Here is a 15,327-nt window from a genome sequence, read left to right on the forward strand (position 1 = left end):
GAATAAATAAATTATAAAACTTTAAATCTCCATACACAATAGTATCTTTTATGAGATTTTTTTTTCTACCTCTTTAATCTGTAGTTTTGACATTTTTACCCAGAAAACATACTAATTTTCACACTATTTTCTGTTGATTAGGTGGATTTTATTTTGTTAGGTGGTGATCTTTTTCATGAAAATAAGCCGTCAAGAAAAACATTACATACCTGCCTTGAGTTATTAAGAAAATATTGCATGGGTGATCGTCCTGTACAGTTTGAAATTCTCAGCGATCAGTCAGTCAACTTTGGTTTTAGTAAGTAAGTATATTTAAATGCTTAAGTGAATGTTTCCTTGTGTATAATATTTTTTGTAAAAGACACCTCAACAATTAGCCATTTCACTTTTACAAAAAGTTATTTTCATAATAAGTGTAATTCTTTGAATTTTCTGTACATCATTGTACTAATTTATATTTCCCTAATTGTGGGACTGAGTATCTTCTCACATTTTTATTGTACATTTGGGTCCTGTTCATATCTTTGCCCATTTTAAAAATTGGGATTTTTGTCTTTTCCTTTTGAATGTGTAGAGGTTATTTATATATTCTAGAGATTAAACATTTGTTAGGCCTTTATTTTTTCTTTCCAGTCAGTGGATTGTCTTTTGACTTTTTTTGTGGAGACTTTTGTTGACAAATACTAAATTTTAGTCAGATACCTCATTTTTTTTCTCCTTAAGATTTGTTCCTGGGGACTGACTGACAATATCCACCTAGAACCCCATGTTGTAAAGATAGTCTCATATCTTTTCTTAAACATTGTACAGGATACCACACTGCACGTAGTTGAAATGTTCTCTCAGTCTCCTCAGACTATGCCAGTTTCTGTCTTTTCTTACCTTTCATTTCCCTGCCAATTTTGAAGTATACTGGTCAGCTATTTTATATTTATAGACCGTCCCTCAATTTCGGTTTTTCTCGTGACTAGACCAGGATTGTGGGTTTTCAGGAAAGAATATTCCACAGAGGTGAAGTGCCCTTCTCATAGCATATCCAGAGTATATGCTGTCAGCATGGCTTATTACTGGTGAGGATAACCTTGATCTCTTGATTAAGGTGGTGTCTGCCAGGGTTCCCTGCTGTCAAGTTAGGATTTTTCCCTTTTCATACACTGTTCATTAGAAATGAGTTGCTAAGTCTAGCCCACACTCAAAGAGGAGAGGGATTTAAGTTCCACTTCCTAGAGAGAGGAAGGAGTGTCATAGGATATGGGCATATTGAAACTATCGTAGTCATTAGTAATTATTTTGAGGGAGATATTTTGAGGCTGTGCACCTATTCTGTATTTCCTTAAAGTTTGTCCTCTATTTTAGCATTCACCAGTGGTTCTTGCCTATAGTAGTTATAACTGTGGTGTTTTAATGGTGATTTTCCGTTTCCCACATTTTTCCTACATTTATTAATTAGAATTCTTCTGTAAGGAAGATTTGTCCCTTATCCCGCATTTGTTGTACTCAGCTGTCTATCAGTAGGCACTTATAATTTTGCTTATATCAATATGAACCCATTTTTTTCCTTTGGATTATAATTTAATACTATTGTAACCTATTTTGTTGCTCAAATGATTTGTTCTCAGTTTAGCCATTGGATGCTTTTTCATATGGGTTCCTATCTGCTTTTGACATACCTTCATCCTTTCCCCCCTCTTACTTTTTGGTGCTAGAAGATGCTCCAGGCTAAATTTTTATTTTCCCTTCCCTAGCGTTAGACCCATCCATTTCTTCAGAGAGCCCTGGTTCCATTGGAGAATGATATTTAAAAGCCCAAATCTAGATGCTGGGCTTGCACATTGCTATTATCTTGTCACTGCATCTAGGCTCTCTCAGTCCCCAGAGCTAAGAAATACACATATATGTACTGACGCATGAAAACAGACCTATCTGTATTTATTTATTTATTTATATTTTTAAAATAAGTTCAGGTTGGGAGGGAAATTTTTAGAGATTTTTATATGTAAGAAAATGGCTATATTTAACTTTACTCTGGATTGATAATTTGGTTAGTATAGAACTGGATTTTAAAAGATTACTGTAATTTTAAACATACAGCCTTGTTTTTATGAATTCTGATCAGTATCTTTACTGTCTTCTATTCAGATCTAGAACTTGAGTGTTTTCTTCTTTCTTTCATCTTATTTTTAAACTGTATGCTATTTTTAAACTGCTCCACCCACCTTTGCAACCTGTTTACCTATTTCTTTGCTCACTGTTGTTGCTTCTTCTATTTCATTTTTATCTCTGGCTTCCGTTTTCTTCTTTCTGAAGTACAGTTTTCAGTAGTTTTTTCACTGAGTGTCAGTGAGTCCTAAACTCTCATTTTTGGTTGCTGTTGAGAAGTCCGCTATCATTTTAGTTGCTATCATTTAAGTAGTATAACATAGTGATTAAAAGCATAGGTTCTGATATAAGACCATCTGAATTTGTGTCCTAGCTTTGCTCTATCTTACTTTTATAATTATAAAATGGGAAAACAATAGTGGTGATCTGACAGAGTTGTTGTGAGAAGTAGTTGAGTTAATAAGAAAATTGCTTAGAATAGTAACTGGCAGAAAGAAAACAGTTAAGAAAACTTAACTATTAAGTTTTTCTAATTTTCCTTAGCATTTCACAGTCTTACTATGACATATATATCTGTGGATTTAGTTCTAATTGTTCTGTTGGGTATCATGCATTTCAATCTGAGGATTTTTTTTTTTAAGCAATTTTAGGAAATTTTTATTCATTACATTTTCAGACTTTATTTCCTGTTCTTTCTCTTTTAAAATATTATTTATCTCTCTTAACCTTGTTGTTATTTTGTCCATTACTTTATCTCTTTGTGCTGTATTCTGAATAATTTCCCCTTCTTACTTACTAGTTCATATAGAAAAATAGATAAGAGAAAAAAATAGAGAAACTGAAAGACTGCTAAATAATGACTAGCCTCATTAGATATGAAACTGTATTATTCCACATTAACAAAACAAAGGATAAAAATTATACAATAATCTCAATAGATGCAGAAAAAGCATTTGACAAAATTCAGCATCCTTTTATGATAAAAATTTCCCCAACAAAGTGGGCATAGAGGAAACCTATCTCAGCGTAATAAAAGCCATATATGACAAGCCCACTGCTAACATTATATCTGGTGGTGAAAAGCTGAAAGCTTTTCTTCTAAGATGGGGAGCAAGACAAGATTCCCACTCTCACCCTTCCTATTCAACATCATTTTAGAAGTCTTAGCCTGAGCGGTTAGGCAAGAAAAAGAAATAAAAGGCATCCAAATTAGAAATGAAGGAGTGAAATCGTCTCTATTTGTAGATGACAATATTATATATAGAAACCTGAAAGATTTCATCAAAAAACTGTTAGAACTAATAAATGAATTCAGTAAAGCTGCAGGATACAAAATCAGTATACAAAAACCAATTGCATTTCTATATACAATGAATTAACAGAAAGAGAAATTAAAAAAATAGAAGGAAAAAAGAATAAAATACTTAGGAATACATTTAATCAAGGAGGTGAAAGGTCTGTATACTGAAGGGTATGACATTGGTGAAATAAAGTGAAGACAAAAAATGGAAAGATATTCTATGTGTGTAGATTGGAAGAATTAATATTGGTAACCTGTCCTTATTACCCAAAGTGATTACAGATTCAGTGCAATTGCTATCAAAATTCTAATGGTATTTTTCATAGAAATAGAACAAACAATCCTAAAATTTGTGTGGAACCACGAAAGGCCCCCCATATCCAAAGCAGTCTTAAGAAAGATAAAGGTGGAGGCTGATTTCAAACTCTATTACAAAGCGGTAGTAATCAAAACAGTGTGGTATTGGCATAAAAACAGACATATAGGTCATTACAACAGATTAAAGAGCACAGAAATAAACCCATGCATATTTGGTCAATTAATTTATGACAAGGGAGCCAAGACTGTACAATGAGGAAGAACAGTCTCTTCAATAAATGGTATTGGGAAAACTGGACAGCCACATACAAAAGAATGAGGCTGCCCCCTCTTTTATACCATACACAGAAATCAACTCAAAATGGATTAAAGACTTGAATATGAGACCGTAAAACTAGAAGAAAGCATGGGGAGTAAGTTCCTTAACATCATACTTAGCAGTGATTTTTTGGATTTGACAGCAAAAGGAAAAATAAACAAGTGGGGCTACATCAAATTAAAAAGCTTCTGCACAGTAAAGGAAACCATCAACAGAATCAACCTATGGAATGGAAGAAAATACAAAGTCGTACATCTGATAAGGAGTTAACATCCAAAATATGTAAAGAACTTACATAACTCAATAGCAAAAAAAATAGCAAAATTCAATCCAATTAAAAATGAGCAAAGGAACTGACTAGACGTTTTTCTAAAGAAGATCTACAAATAACCACAGGTATATGAAAAGGTACTCCAAATCACTAGTCATCAGGGAAATGTAAATCCAAACCACAATGAGGTATCACCTCACACCTGTTAGAAGGGCTGTCATCAAAAAGATAAGAGAGAACCAATGTTGAAGAGGATGTGGAGAAAAAGGAACCTTGTGCACTGTTGGTGGGAATGTAAATTGACTAAGCCACAATGGAAAGCAGTGTAGTGGATCCTCAAAAAATTAAAAATAGAACTACCATATGATCAAGCAATCCTCTTCTGGATATGTATCCAAAAGAAATGCAAACAGGATCTTGAAGAGATAATCTGCATTTCTGTGTTCATTGCAGCATTATTCACAGTAGCCAAGATACGGAAACAACCTAAGGGCCTATCAATGGATGAGTGGATAAAGATGGATTAAGATGATGTGGCATGTATATATGAACATGAAATATTACTTAGCTATGAGAAAGAAGGACATCTTGCTGTTTGTAACATGGATGGACCTTGAGAGCATTACGCTGTGAAATAAGTCAGACAAAAATACTGTGTAGCATCACTTAACGTATGGACTCTAACAAAGCTGAACTCAGAAACAGACTAGAATGGTGGTTAACCGGGGCCAGGGCTTGAGGGAAAAGGGGAGATGTTGATCAAAGAGTATAAACTTTCAGTTACAAAATGAGTAAATTCTGAGGATCTAATGTACAGCATAGTGATTATAGTTGGTAATATTTTATACTTGAAAGTTGCTGAGAGAGTAGATTTCAAATGTTCTTGTCACAAAAAGGAAAGTGACATGATGCGAGTGTTAGCTGTAACGGTTATTTTGCAATATATGTGTTTTAAATAACACATTGTATACCTCACAGTTATGCATTGTTGTATGTCAATTATTTCATGATAAAACTGGAAAAAATACAATGCTGCGGTAATTAAAAATGTGATAAGACTCACGACTCGACAGGCAGATAAGAGAAAGAGTATAGAGCTTCCAAAAATAGCCTCAACACATGTAGGAATTTAGTATTTGAAGAAGGTGGTGTCTCATATCTCCAGGAAAAATATGGATTATTCAATAAACGTACTAGAAGAAACTGTTAGTTATTTTTAAAAAATTTAGATGTGGGAAAGGCCTTTCTGTGTATGATACAAACTGAGAACCCGTAAAAGTAAAATTGATGTTTTTCTTTGTAAAAGTAAATTTGTGCTTGGCAAAAACTGCCTCAAACAAAATGGAAAGTCAGAGTTCAACTAGGAAGAATATTTATAACTCATTGCAAATTAAGGTCTAATTTCCCCAATAGATAAATAGCTCTTTCAAATCAATTTTAAAAATCCAAGAGTTAATAAAAACGTAGGTAAAGAATACGGATATATAGTTCACAGGAAAAGTGTCATTTAAACATATAAGAATATGAAAAATACAAAACAATTCATTCATAAGAAAGATACAAAATTAAACTCTACTGAGATATTTTTCTCCTGTCAGATTGGCATAGATCAGTAATTCTCAATTCTGGTGCACATTGTAGTTACCTAGAAATATTTTTAAAAATACTGATGACGGTCTTCAGATCAATTACTCTCTCAGTGTGTCATCAGCATTGTTATATCTTAAAAGATTCCTAGATGATTCTAACATGCCACTAGCGTTTAAAACCATGGGCATAAATTTAAAAGCTTGGTAACTTACTATGTAGATAGAATAAAGGGAAAAAGTTGTCTCTCATGAATTGCTGTTGTATTATGTGTAAATTTGTCCAACTTCTATGGAGGGAATTGGCAGTATTTCCAAATTTACAACTGCATGTGCATCCTTTGATCTAGCTCTCCTCTAGATATTTTCTTATACTTGACAAGGGCAACTTTGTACAAGATTACCCATTGTAGCATTATTCGTAAAGTAAAAAAACTGGAAATATTCTAAATGTCCATTAGTTACGTAACTACTTAAACACATTATGGTAGCTCATTCAATTGAAGTACTGTCCTGCCCAAGAAAGCACAAGGAACCTTTTTATGTACTGATACAAAATGGTTTCTAAAACGTGTTAAATGAAAAAGCAGGGTACAGAAATCTATATTGCGCTACCATTTGTGTAAGAAGGAACGAGATGCATTTATTTGCTAATGAAGGTATAAGATATTATTGCAAAGATACACTAGAAGTTGCTAATTGCATTTGCCTCTGAGAAGAGTTGCTGGATGATTAGGGGCAGGAGTAGGTGGGAGACTTGTAAATTGCACAAGTAGTAAGTGTAGAACTGGAATTTTGAATCTCGGATTCCAAAGTGGATGTTTCCTTCCCTCCCCCTTCTCCAAATAACCCTAACGCAAAGGCTTTCGAAATTCTTAAGGCTTTTTTACTCCCCATTAGTCAGGTGTGCCTATCTTTTATATAACTCACAAATACCATATATTACAGTGTTTTCTTTAAAGTGTAATACTTTGAGATAGTTCAAACTTGAAATGAATCGTTGCCTGGCATTTTATTTCTTTAAAGCTCCAAGCTAGTGGTCTTCTGCCAACTTATATCATCCAGTTTGCCCATAATTGCATTACTTTTTTAGAGGAGGATATTGGGAAAAACAGCTTTTGTCTTTTATAGAAACATTAACTTTTTTTTTTTTTTTAAAGGTTTCCATGGGTGAACTACCAAGATGACAATCTCAACATTTCTATTCCAGTGTTTAGTATTCACGGCAATCACGACGATCCTACAGGGGTAATTATTGGGTTCTTACATTACAGTTTGTTGTCACTTTAGTTTGTGGAAAGCATTCTTGTCCTTCCCAGAAATCTTTAGTCAAATTGAGTCAGAAAGTCAAATTGACTTTGTATCATTCATATAAGCTTTTATACTGCTTTTTGGATAATTTTTTAAAATCTGGAATAATAATTGGTGTGTGAGGTATGCTTTTATTTCATTAGTGCTGAGGTTGACAATAAGTAACCAGGAGTAGGGATAAATACCTAACATTTGTATAAAGCTTTATAGTTTACCTGGTGTTTTTGTATCTTAGCTCAAAATCTTAGCTGTAGGAAATGATTTCTCATCAGTAGTTTCACATCTAAATTAGATCATCTTATTGCCTGTTTGATAGGGAAGGTAATAATAGCGGTCCTGCACTTCAAGTATTTTTTTGTTTTGTTTTATCTGATCATTAATACCATAAATCATTAGCTATGTAGTTTTTTCCCCCATGGCTTAAGAGGTCTGCTTAACACTACAAAGTGCATATTTCAGGGCTGGTTTTTATTTATTTATTTATTTTTTAATGCTGAGCTGAGATCAAGAGTGGGACATTTGGGGCGCCTGGGTAGCGCAGTCGTTAAGCGTCTGCCTTTGGCTCAGGGCATGATCCCGGAGTTCCGGGATCGAGTCCTACATCTGGCTCCTCCGTTGGGAGCCTGCTTCTTCCTCTCCCACTCCCCCTACTGTGTTCCCTCTCTCGCTGGCTGTCTCTCTGTCACATAAATAAATAAAATCTTTAAAAAAATAAAAAAGAGTGGGACATTTAACCAACTGAGCCACCCAGGTGCCCCTGGTTTTTGTTTTTGGTGGCCAAGACTTCATAAGTTTTGTTGGTTTTTTTTTTTTTTTTTTAAGATTTTATTTATTTATTTATTTGGGGGAGAGAGTGTGTTAGCATGAGCAGGAGGAGGGGCAGAGGGAGAAGCCCCTCTGGTGAGTAGAGAGCCTGATGTGGGGCTTTATCCTGGGACTCTGGGATCATGACCTGAGCCGAAGGCAGACGCTTCACCGACTGAGCCACCCAGGTGTCTCACATCTTAAGTTTTGATGAAATGTTAACTTTGTATTTAGCATGTGGTTCGAGTTGCAGTAGGTCATTTGTAATTGAAGAAAGTTAGAAAATACTTTTACTACTGTAATTTTGTTTTGAGGAGACACTACCTAATCTATGTTTTAGTAAGTAGTATATGGAATATACTTTAATAGGTAATAATACGATATGTAGATTACTTATTTTTAGATATACATTAATATTCTTTGACAATATTTTGCATAGGCAGATGCACTGTGTGCCCTGGATATTTTAAGTTGTGCTGGATTTGTAAATCACTTTGGACGTTCAGTGTCTGTGGAGAAGATCGACATTAGTCCAGTTTTGCTCCAAAAAGGAAGCACAAAAATTGCTTTATATGGCTTAGGTAAGATGGTTTTATTTTACTATTTATGTCAATAAATAGTTGCTTAAACAGCAACTGAAATCAGATTCTGAAATTAACTTTGTTGCTGTTTAGAAAAAAGTGAGGCAGATCTAATTATTCTTGGTGAGTGACTAAAAAATGCCAGAAGGTTTTGGTTGAAATTTTTTAGTATTTAATAAGGACCACTATCCCTTGATACTTCTTTTAATAGCAGTTTTAGTTTTAAAAAAAAATTCCTTTAGTTTCTGTTGTTGAATTTTTTTCTTTATTTTAGACTCAGGTATAGAATCCTGAATGTTAGAATTATAGAGTAATTAGAAAAGCTGCATTTTGGTATCTTGGAAGTCTTTGGAATGTCTAAAGCTTGACTGTCCAGTACGGTAACTACCAGCCTCATGTAGATATTGAGCACTTGACATGCAGCTGGTCTGAATTGAGATGTGCTGTAAATATAAAATCACAGCAGACTTCCAAGACTTAGAAAAAAATGTAAAATACCTTATTAATGTATTGGCTTAAATAAATTAAAATTAATTTCACCTGTTTCTACTTGTTTTAATGTGGTTACTAGAAAATTTAAAATTACATATTTGGACTGCGTTAGTGGCCCACATTATATTTTTATTAGACAGTGTTAGTCCAGAGCTGTTATCTATAATGCTCAGAATATTTGCTTTATCAATTTGGCTATCTACAATTTATTTAATGTCCAGTAGGTAAAAACCTATTTGCTAGGTTTGATTCCATATAAACAAAGATCAAAGAATATTTTTAGAGTACATTCAAAGTCTGTTTGTTGAGTCTTCCTTGGATTAAGTTCAGCTTGATATGCTTTGTTTTATGAATGTAATAGCTTTACTGTTTTTATTGTGTATAATTATAAAAATTATATTCCATGTTAAATCAACCTTAAAGTACCCTGAGAGAAATCAGAAAACAACTTCATCCTGCAGTTTTTATATTTTTGGGGTGAGTTTAGTATAATAGAAGCCTTAGGAGACCTTATTTACTTCATTCAAGTCTCTGTGTGTGTGTGTGTGTGTGTGTGTGTATTTTTTAAGATTTTATTTATTTATTTGCCAGAGAGAGAGGGAGAGGACAAGCAGGGAGAGCAGGAGAGGGAGAAGCAGGCTCCCCGCTGAGCAGGGAACCTGACATGGGGCTAGATCCCATGACCTTGAGATCATGATCTGAGCCAAAGGCAGGTCACTCAACCAAATGAGCCACCCAAGGAGCCCCTCTTTATATATGTTTTTAAAAGAATAATGGGTGGTTTATTTAAATACTTACCCTAGGGAGCTTATAGTCTTTGTCCAGTGTTCATGATTTCTAAAAAGTAGAAAAGCATCATGGTTATCTATATTTTAGAGATAAGGAAAATGAGATCAAAGTGTTATATCTGATTTCCCAAGTGGTAGAGCAGGAAGTGAAACACATTTTTTTAAAAAGATTTGAACAGGTATTTTAATGACTGCAGTGCTAGGGATCGTAGCTGCAGAAAATGGATGATCTTCCACTTTCAGACTAAGACGGATCCCATTATGCCTCAGGCACCGCCTGGGGCATCGCTCAAGTCATCCATTTTCTCCCAAACTCTTGTTTCATCTTGTTCTCTTCTCCTTAACTGGATTCCAGCCCCCACCCCACATTCTCACCCCAGCCCTTCTCTCTACAGTTAGCAGATTCCCTCATTTCACGTTTCTTCTCTACTCCCCAACCTACAGGGAAACTGACCAGTCCCTAAGGTTCTGTGTCCCACAAGCTTCTCTCAGGCTTCTTACAGACTTTAGGGCAGAAGACTTACAGATTTTGTGGGGGGGGGGGGGTCACTGATTGCCCTTCTTCCTGCTTGCCCCTTCCTTTCCTGTCTGCAAACACCCTGACCTCTCGAGGCTAATTGGCTAAACTGCCCTGCCCTTTCCCCTCAAATTTTTCACTTCAGATTTTGTCAGCATTCTCAAGGCTTCCAACACCTAAGTAGATCCTCCTTTTAATGCCCTGGACTTTGTATGCCTTGACTTTTTTTTTTTTCCAGTTTATATGTTCTGCATTCCACCATCTGTTCCATTGGTCACACTCTATAAATTCTCTTTAAGAAGATAGACTTCTTCTGGTTTTTAGCTTCTGCATTATTGGCTTTTCTTCCAAGGCCTTCCCTAATGACCGTATAAAGTAGCAACTTGTTCCCCCGCTGGTATTTGCCATCTGAGCATCGTTTTTCCGTTTTATAGTATTTAAAAGTGTAATTTGTGTGTTAAGTTGTTTTTGTTGGCCTTCTCTACTAGACTAAGGTGATCCTTTGGGGGTACAAGAAGAATTATTTAAAAGTCATATATTATTAAAAGCATAATATCTTTATTTAAAAATAATTTATAAGAATATTATTTTTAAGTACGTGTTTTTATCTCATCCTATTTTAACATCTCTGTTTTATAATGTGTATATTAGATCGAAAGTATATATAATAAATATAGTGAAAAACCATATTATTGGAAATTTTAGTAAGAATTTAAGCATAGAAAACTTTAAATTTTCATTCCATGTTTTCCAGATTTTGAAGGTATGTATGCCTGACATGAGAAACATTTTTTAAATACAAGTGTCTTCTCAGCAGCTGTCGTGCAAGAACTTGGAACATACTCATTTGTAAATAATGATTCCAGATTTCAAATATATCTCTTATAAGAAAATGAAATACTTAGAGAAGCACATAGTTTAGAAGCAAAACATTCATTTTTAAACCAAATAAGAAACCGGTTTTAAAATAATGTCTGTTTTAGGGTCCATTCCAGATGAAAGGCTCTATCGAATGTTCGTCAATAAAAAAGTAACAATGTTGAGACCAAAAGAAGATGAGAACTCTTGGTTTAACTTATTTGTGATTCATCAGAACAGGTAAAAGTATTCTTGGAAAAAATTTTTGAGTCAAGTGGTGAGGTTCCTCAAATCTCTGTTTCCAGGCTTCTGTATTTCCGTAAAATATTCCTTATTCTTTGAAAGTTGTCAGTGCAGGATCATGCATAACTTACATGTGCTTCGACTGCATTTTGAAATTGTTTCTAATAAATGATATCTGTAAAGAATATTTATGACGTGGATAAAGTGCAAGAATAACCATAAAATTGAATACTCTTAAATTCAGCAAAGAAGTAGGACATTACCAGTACATTATCCTGTGCACTTCCCTGACCCCATCTCTTACCACAGACCCCAGAGAGAAGCACAGTTTTTAATTTGTATTTAATCAGTCTGTTGCTTTTCTTTACCATTTAATCACATATCTATCATGAGTATTTTATTTAGTTTTGGTACAACTGGAACCCTGCTGTATATTTTGCAGCTGGCTTATTATGTTTTATTACTAAGTTTCATCCATTTTGATGCTTAAAAGCATAATTAATTTTCACTGATCTGTACAGTTATACTTTTTCTTGTATTGGTGAATATTTTATGTTATCTCCAGAGTCTTGCTTTTTTAAACCTTTTTGTTATGAATATTGTTACATGCATCTCCTGGTGCGTATAGGCAGGTGTTTTTCTAGAATATATTAAATATAGCGAGATCAACTGTCTTTTGTTAGTATTTTGAAGAAGTTGGATCTGTTGGTAGTGTGAGGGATTGATTGAAAGGAAAGAAGACTCAATGCAAGATTTATTGTGTGATGACTGCAGTTACAGTGTGGAATGACGGTAGTGAAATGACGGCGGTGAAACTGATGTGGAAGAGACAAACCTGAGATGTTACAAGGAAGAATCCAAAGGGATTTGGGCCCGATTATATTTATTACTTACTAAACAGAAATCAATGCAGAATACTCTGGTATTAAAACCCACTAAGCGCTTAGTGAGAGGAAAGTTTCCATGAGGCAGCCTTCTGTTGCCTTATGGACGCTCTCAAACAGTGAGTTTCAAAGGAGGAGCAGGCCAGAGTTTTAATAAGTGCAGTCTCCCTATAACTTTGCACCACTGGGAGTTGGTTCTTTTTCTTGCTCAGGGCTTCCCAGTTCTGCTACACACTCTACTTTCCCAAAGTAGGGAAGAGTCAGAAGGAAAAATCTAAGTGATTCCAAGAACTTCAGCCAGAAATAGAGGTGGAATGGCAGCCTCAGGAATGGGTGTATGCATGATGTTGATAATGCCTAGTTGCTGGTGATATTAACATTGATCATTTGATTAAGGTGGTGTGTGCCAGGTTGCTCCAATGTCAAGGTCCCATTTTCCATTTTGTAATAATATTTTTGGGAAAAATACTTTCTGAGTATTTGAATATCCTGTTTGGCCTTAAAATTCTGCCTGCTAATTTTAGCATCCTTTGGTGGATTTCATTTCTAGCAACAAATACTGTGGTGTTGGAATTGTTATTTCTTAATTTCTCTCATTCTTTCTGCATTTATTAATTGCAATTTCTTCTGTAAGGAGGATTTGTCCCTTCTCACTTGTTGATTTATTCATTTATTTATCTATGTTGTTACAGACTCAAGGATATTTATTTTATCCTTTGAATTATAATCCAATACTATCAGTTTTTTTTGTTGTTGTTGTTGTTCAGATTGTTCTAGTTTTGACCATTGAGGGTTCTTTTATATTAGCTTCTGTGTCCTTTCAACATGCCCTCTTCCTTTTTATTTATTTATTTGTGATCATGTCCTTCACTTTCTGGTACTGCAAGATGCTGCAGGCTCATCTTGTGTTTTTCTGCCCTAGCCCTAAAATCAATCACTTCTCTAAGGATCCCTGATTGCCTTTATTTGAGAACCGTATTTAGAAACCCAGATACAGGTTTGCTTGTTGCGTGTTTACTTGTTGCTGCTGGGACTCTCTTAGCCCTCAGTGATCAGAGTTAAAAAAAATACATGTTTATATCCTAACCCATGCATATGCATCTGTATTTGTAAAAACACACATGCAAGCATGAGTTTGAACTTACTCTAATCCAGCCTTGTAGGGTTCATTTTTTTTCTTCTCCCTTCCTTTTTTGGGAGTTCTTTCTCTAACAGTTAGAAACCTGGATCATATTATCTATAATATATTTACTTAATTTTTTCAGTCTTGGTTGACATGTAAGGTAATTTCAAAATTTGCTGACCTGTACCCATGAGAAACAAATTTGCCAACTAGTGTACAGTGTTTATGTAAGTTACTTTAGTCTTTAGCCTTACTGTATCTAGTCAGAACAGCCCTTCTAGGGTCACTTAGGCCAGCTCCATTTCCCCCACCCCCTGCAGCGTGATTAGGCAGTTCGTCCGTAATACTGTTAATACTGTTACGCTCATTTGTCACCCTCTGCATTCTTATGTACTTTTTTATTGCTTTCATGGAGTATAAAAAACAGGGTTTGTCCTAGTGAGTGACTTTTTCATGAGCCTTTTACATTTTATTTTATTTCTGTTTGTGTCTGTATATGGGCCGGTTTCTTTCTTTGGCTGAAAAAAAAAAAAAAGACTGTGAAGCAGAAGAGCACCTTGTCATGCAAAATATTTCCACAGGGATGTTTGGTCAACTTCTAAGTCACAAATTAGAGTCAGCTCACCAGCTTAATCCCCTCTTGCGTGAAAGAGTCAGTGCTTTATGAAAGCACAATTGCATCATATAGTGTTTGAGTTATTCTGTGTTTCTTCAGTAATTGTGATAATGTCCTCCCCTAGGTAGACATAAGAGCATCCCTAGATACATGAGCCTGCTGCTTCTCTGATTTCACTTCCAGCTCCTCCTTGCATTCCTTCTGCTCTGCCATTCCTCCCCTTGCGGTCCTTGAACTTGCCAAATACATTCCCATTTCAACACCTCTGCCATCGCTCTACTCTAGGACTCTGCCCAGGACTCAGCCCTCTGCCTGGGACTTCTTCCCTTGCATGCTTGATTCCTCGTCGTGGTTCTCTGCTCATGTGTCACCTGGCAGGGCAGCCTAGCCTGACCACCCTGTGCACAGTAGCATTCCTGATCTGTGTCACTTCTCCCTTTATTTCTCTTTATAGCACTTATGCCCACCTGACAGATTCTATGTGAGTACACATGCACATACGTGTACATATTGCATTATTGCTTGTTCCCCAACTACAGCAAGAACTTTGTTCCCTGCTGTGTCTTTGGTGTCTAGAAGAGGCCTGGGACACCTGGCACAGACTAGACAAACAGGAAATATTTGTTGAATGAATACTGATTTGCCGTAAGTGAATGCTAGGTTGAAGTATTTGAACACTTTTACTTACATTCCCAGTGATGATAAAGTCGGTGTTAGGGAAAACTTCCTTCTTGTCTTTCGTCACTTTGGGTTTTCACGTATCTTTCAATAATAACAACTAGTCTAGGTATAAAACCATAGTTTGCAAATCTTCATACAATATTTTATTTAATATTGAAAACTCATCTCTTATGTAAGACTGAAATTGTTACTCCCATTCTTATATGTTAAAAAATGGCTGGACGTCTTTAGAGATTTGTTTTTATTCTACAAAGTTTAGACTTAACTTACTTTCGTTTACTCTCTCTCTCTCTATATATATATATAATCAAACCATTTTGTATGTTTTCACTATCGATAGAGCTCATGCTGCTGCTTTTCTGATCTCACTTCCAGCTCTTCCTTGTTTTCATTCTGCTCAGCAACACTATTGATGGAATTCATGCTTTTCTGACTTTCCCTCTGTTAAAGCCTTTTGCAGTCTGCTTCTCAGTGTAGAATTGACCATTTTCTCTTTTGTGGCTCCTGCTTGTCTGTGTCCTGCAAGTTTGTAAAC

General features: G+C 35.3%; 1 protein-coding gene across 5 annotated transcripts in view; it reads left to right on the forward strand.

Moving 5' to 3' along the window:
- Nucleotides 1–15,327, forward strand: part of MRE11 (MRE11 homolog, double strand break repair nuclease) — a 75,269-nt gene that overhangs the window by 7,514 nt on the left and 52,428 nt on the right. For 3 of the 5 annotated variants that reach the window (XR_005835016.1, XM_008688361.2, XM_008688362.2), the window contains 4 exons: nucleotides 142–302; nucleotides 7,055–7,142; nucleotides 8,449–8,590; nucleotides 11,371–11,485. Coding sequence is in view for 4 of the 5 variants with exons in the window: in XM_008688361.2 (XP_008686583.1) it covers nucleotides 142–302; nucleotides 7,055–7,142; nucleotides 8,449–8,590; nucleotides 11,371–11,485 (506 nt within the window). In the remaining variant the exon portion in view is untranslated. The remainder of the gene's footprint in view (nucleotides 1–141; nucleotides 303–7,054; nucleotides 7,143–8,448; nucleotides 8,591–11,370; nucleotides 11,486–15,327) is intronic. The other 2 variants (XM_040630988.1, XM_008688365.2) reach the window with 2 other exon arrangements.

Source organism: Ursus maritimus, unplaced genomic scaffold (assembly GCF_017311325.1).
Source record: "Ursus maritimus isolate PB19 unplaced genomic scaffold, ASM1731132v1 scaffold_16, whole genome shotgun sequence".
Lineage (NCBI taxonomy): Eukaryota > Metazoa > Chordata > Mammalia > Carnivora > Ursidae > Ursus > Ursus maritimus.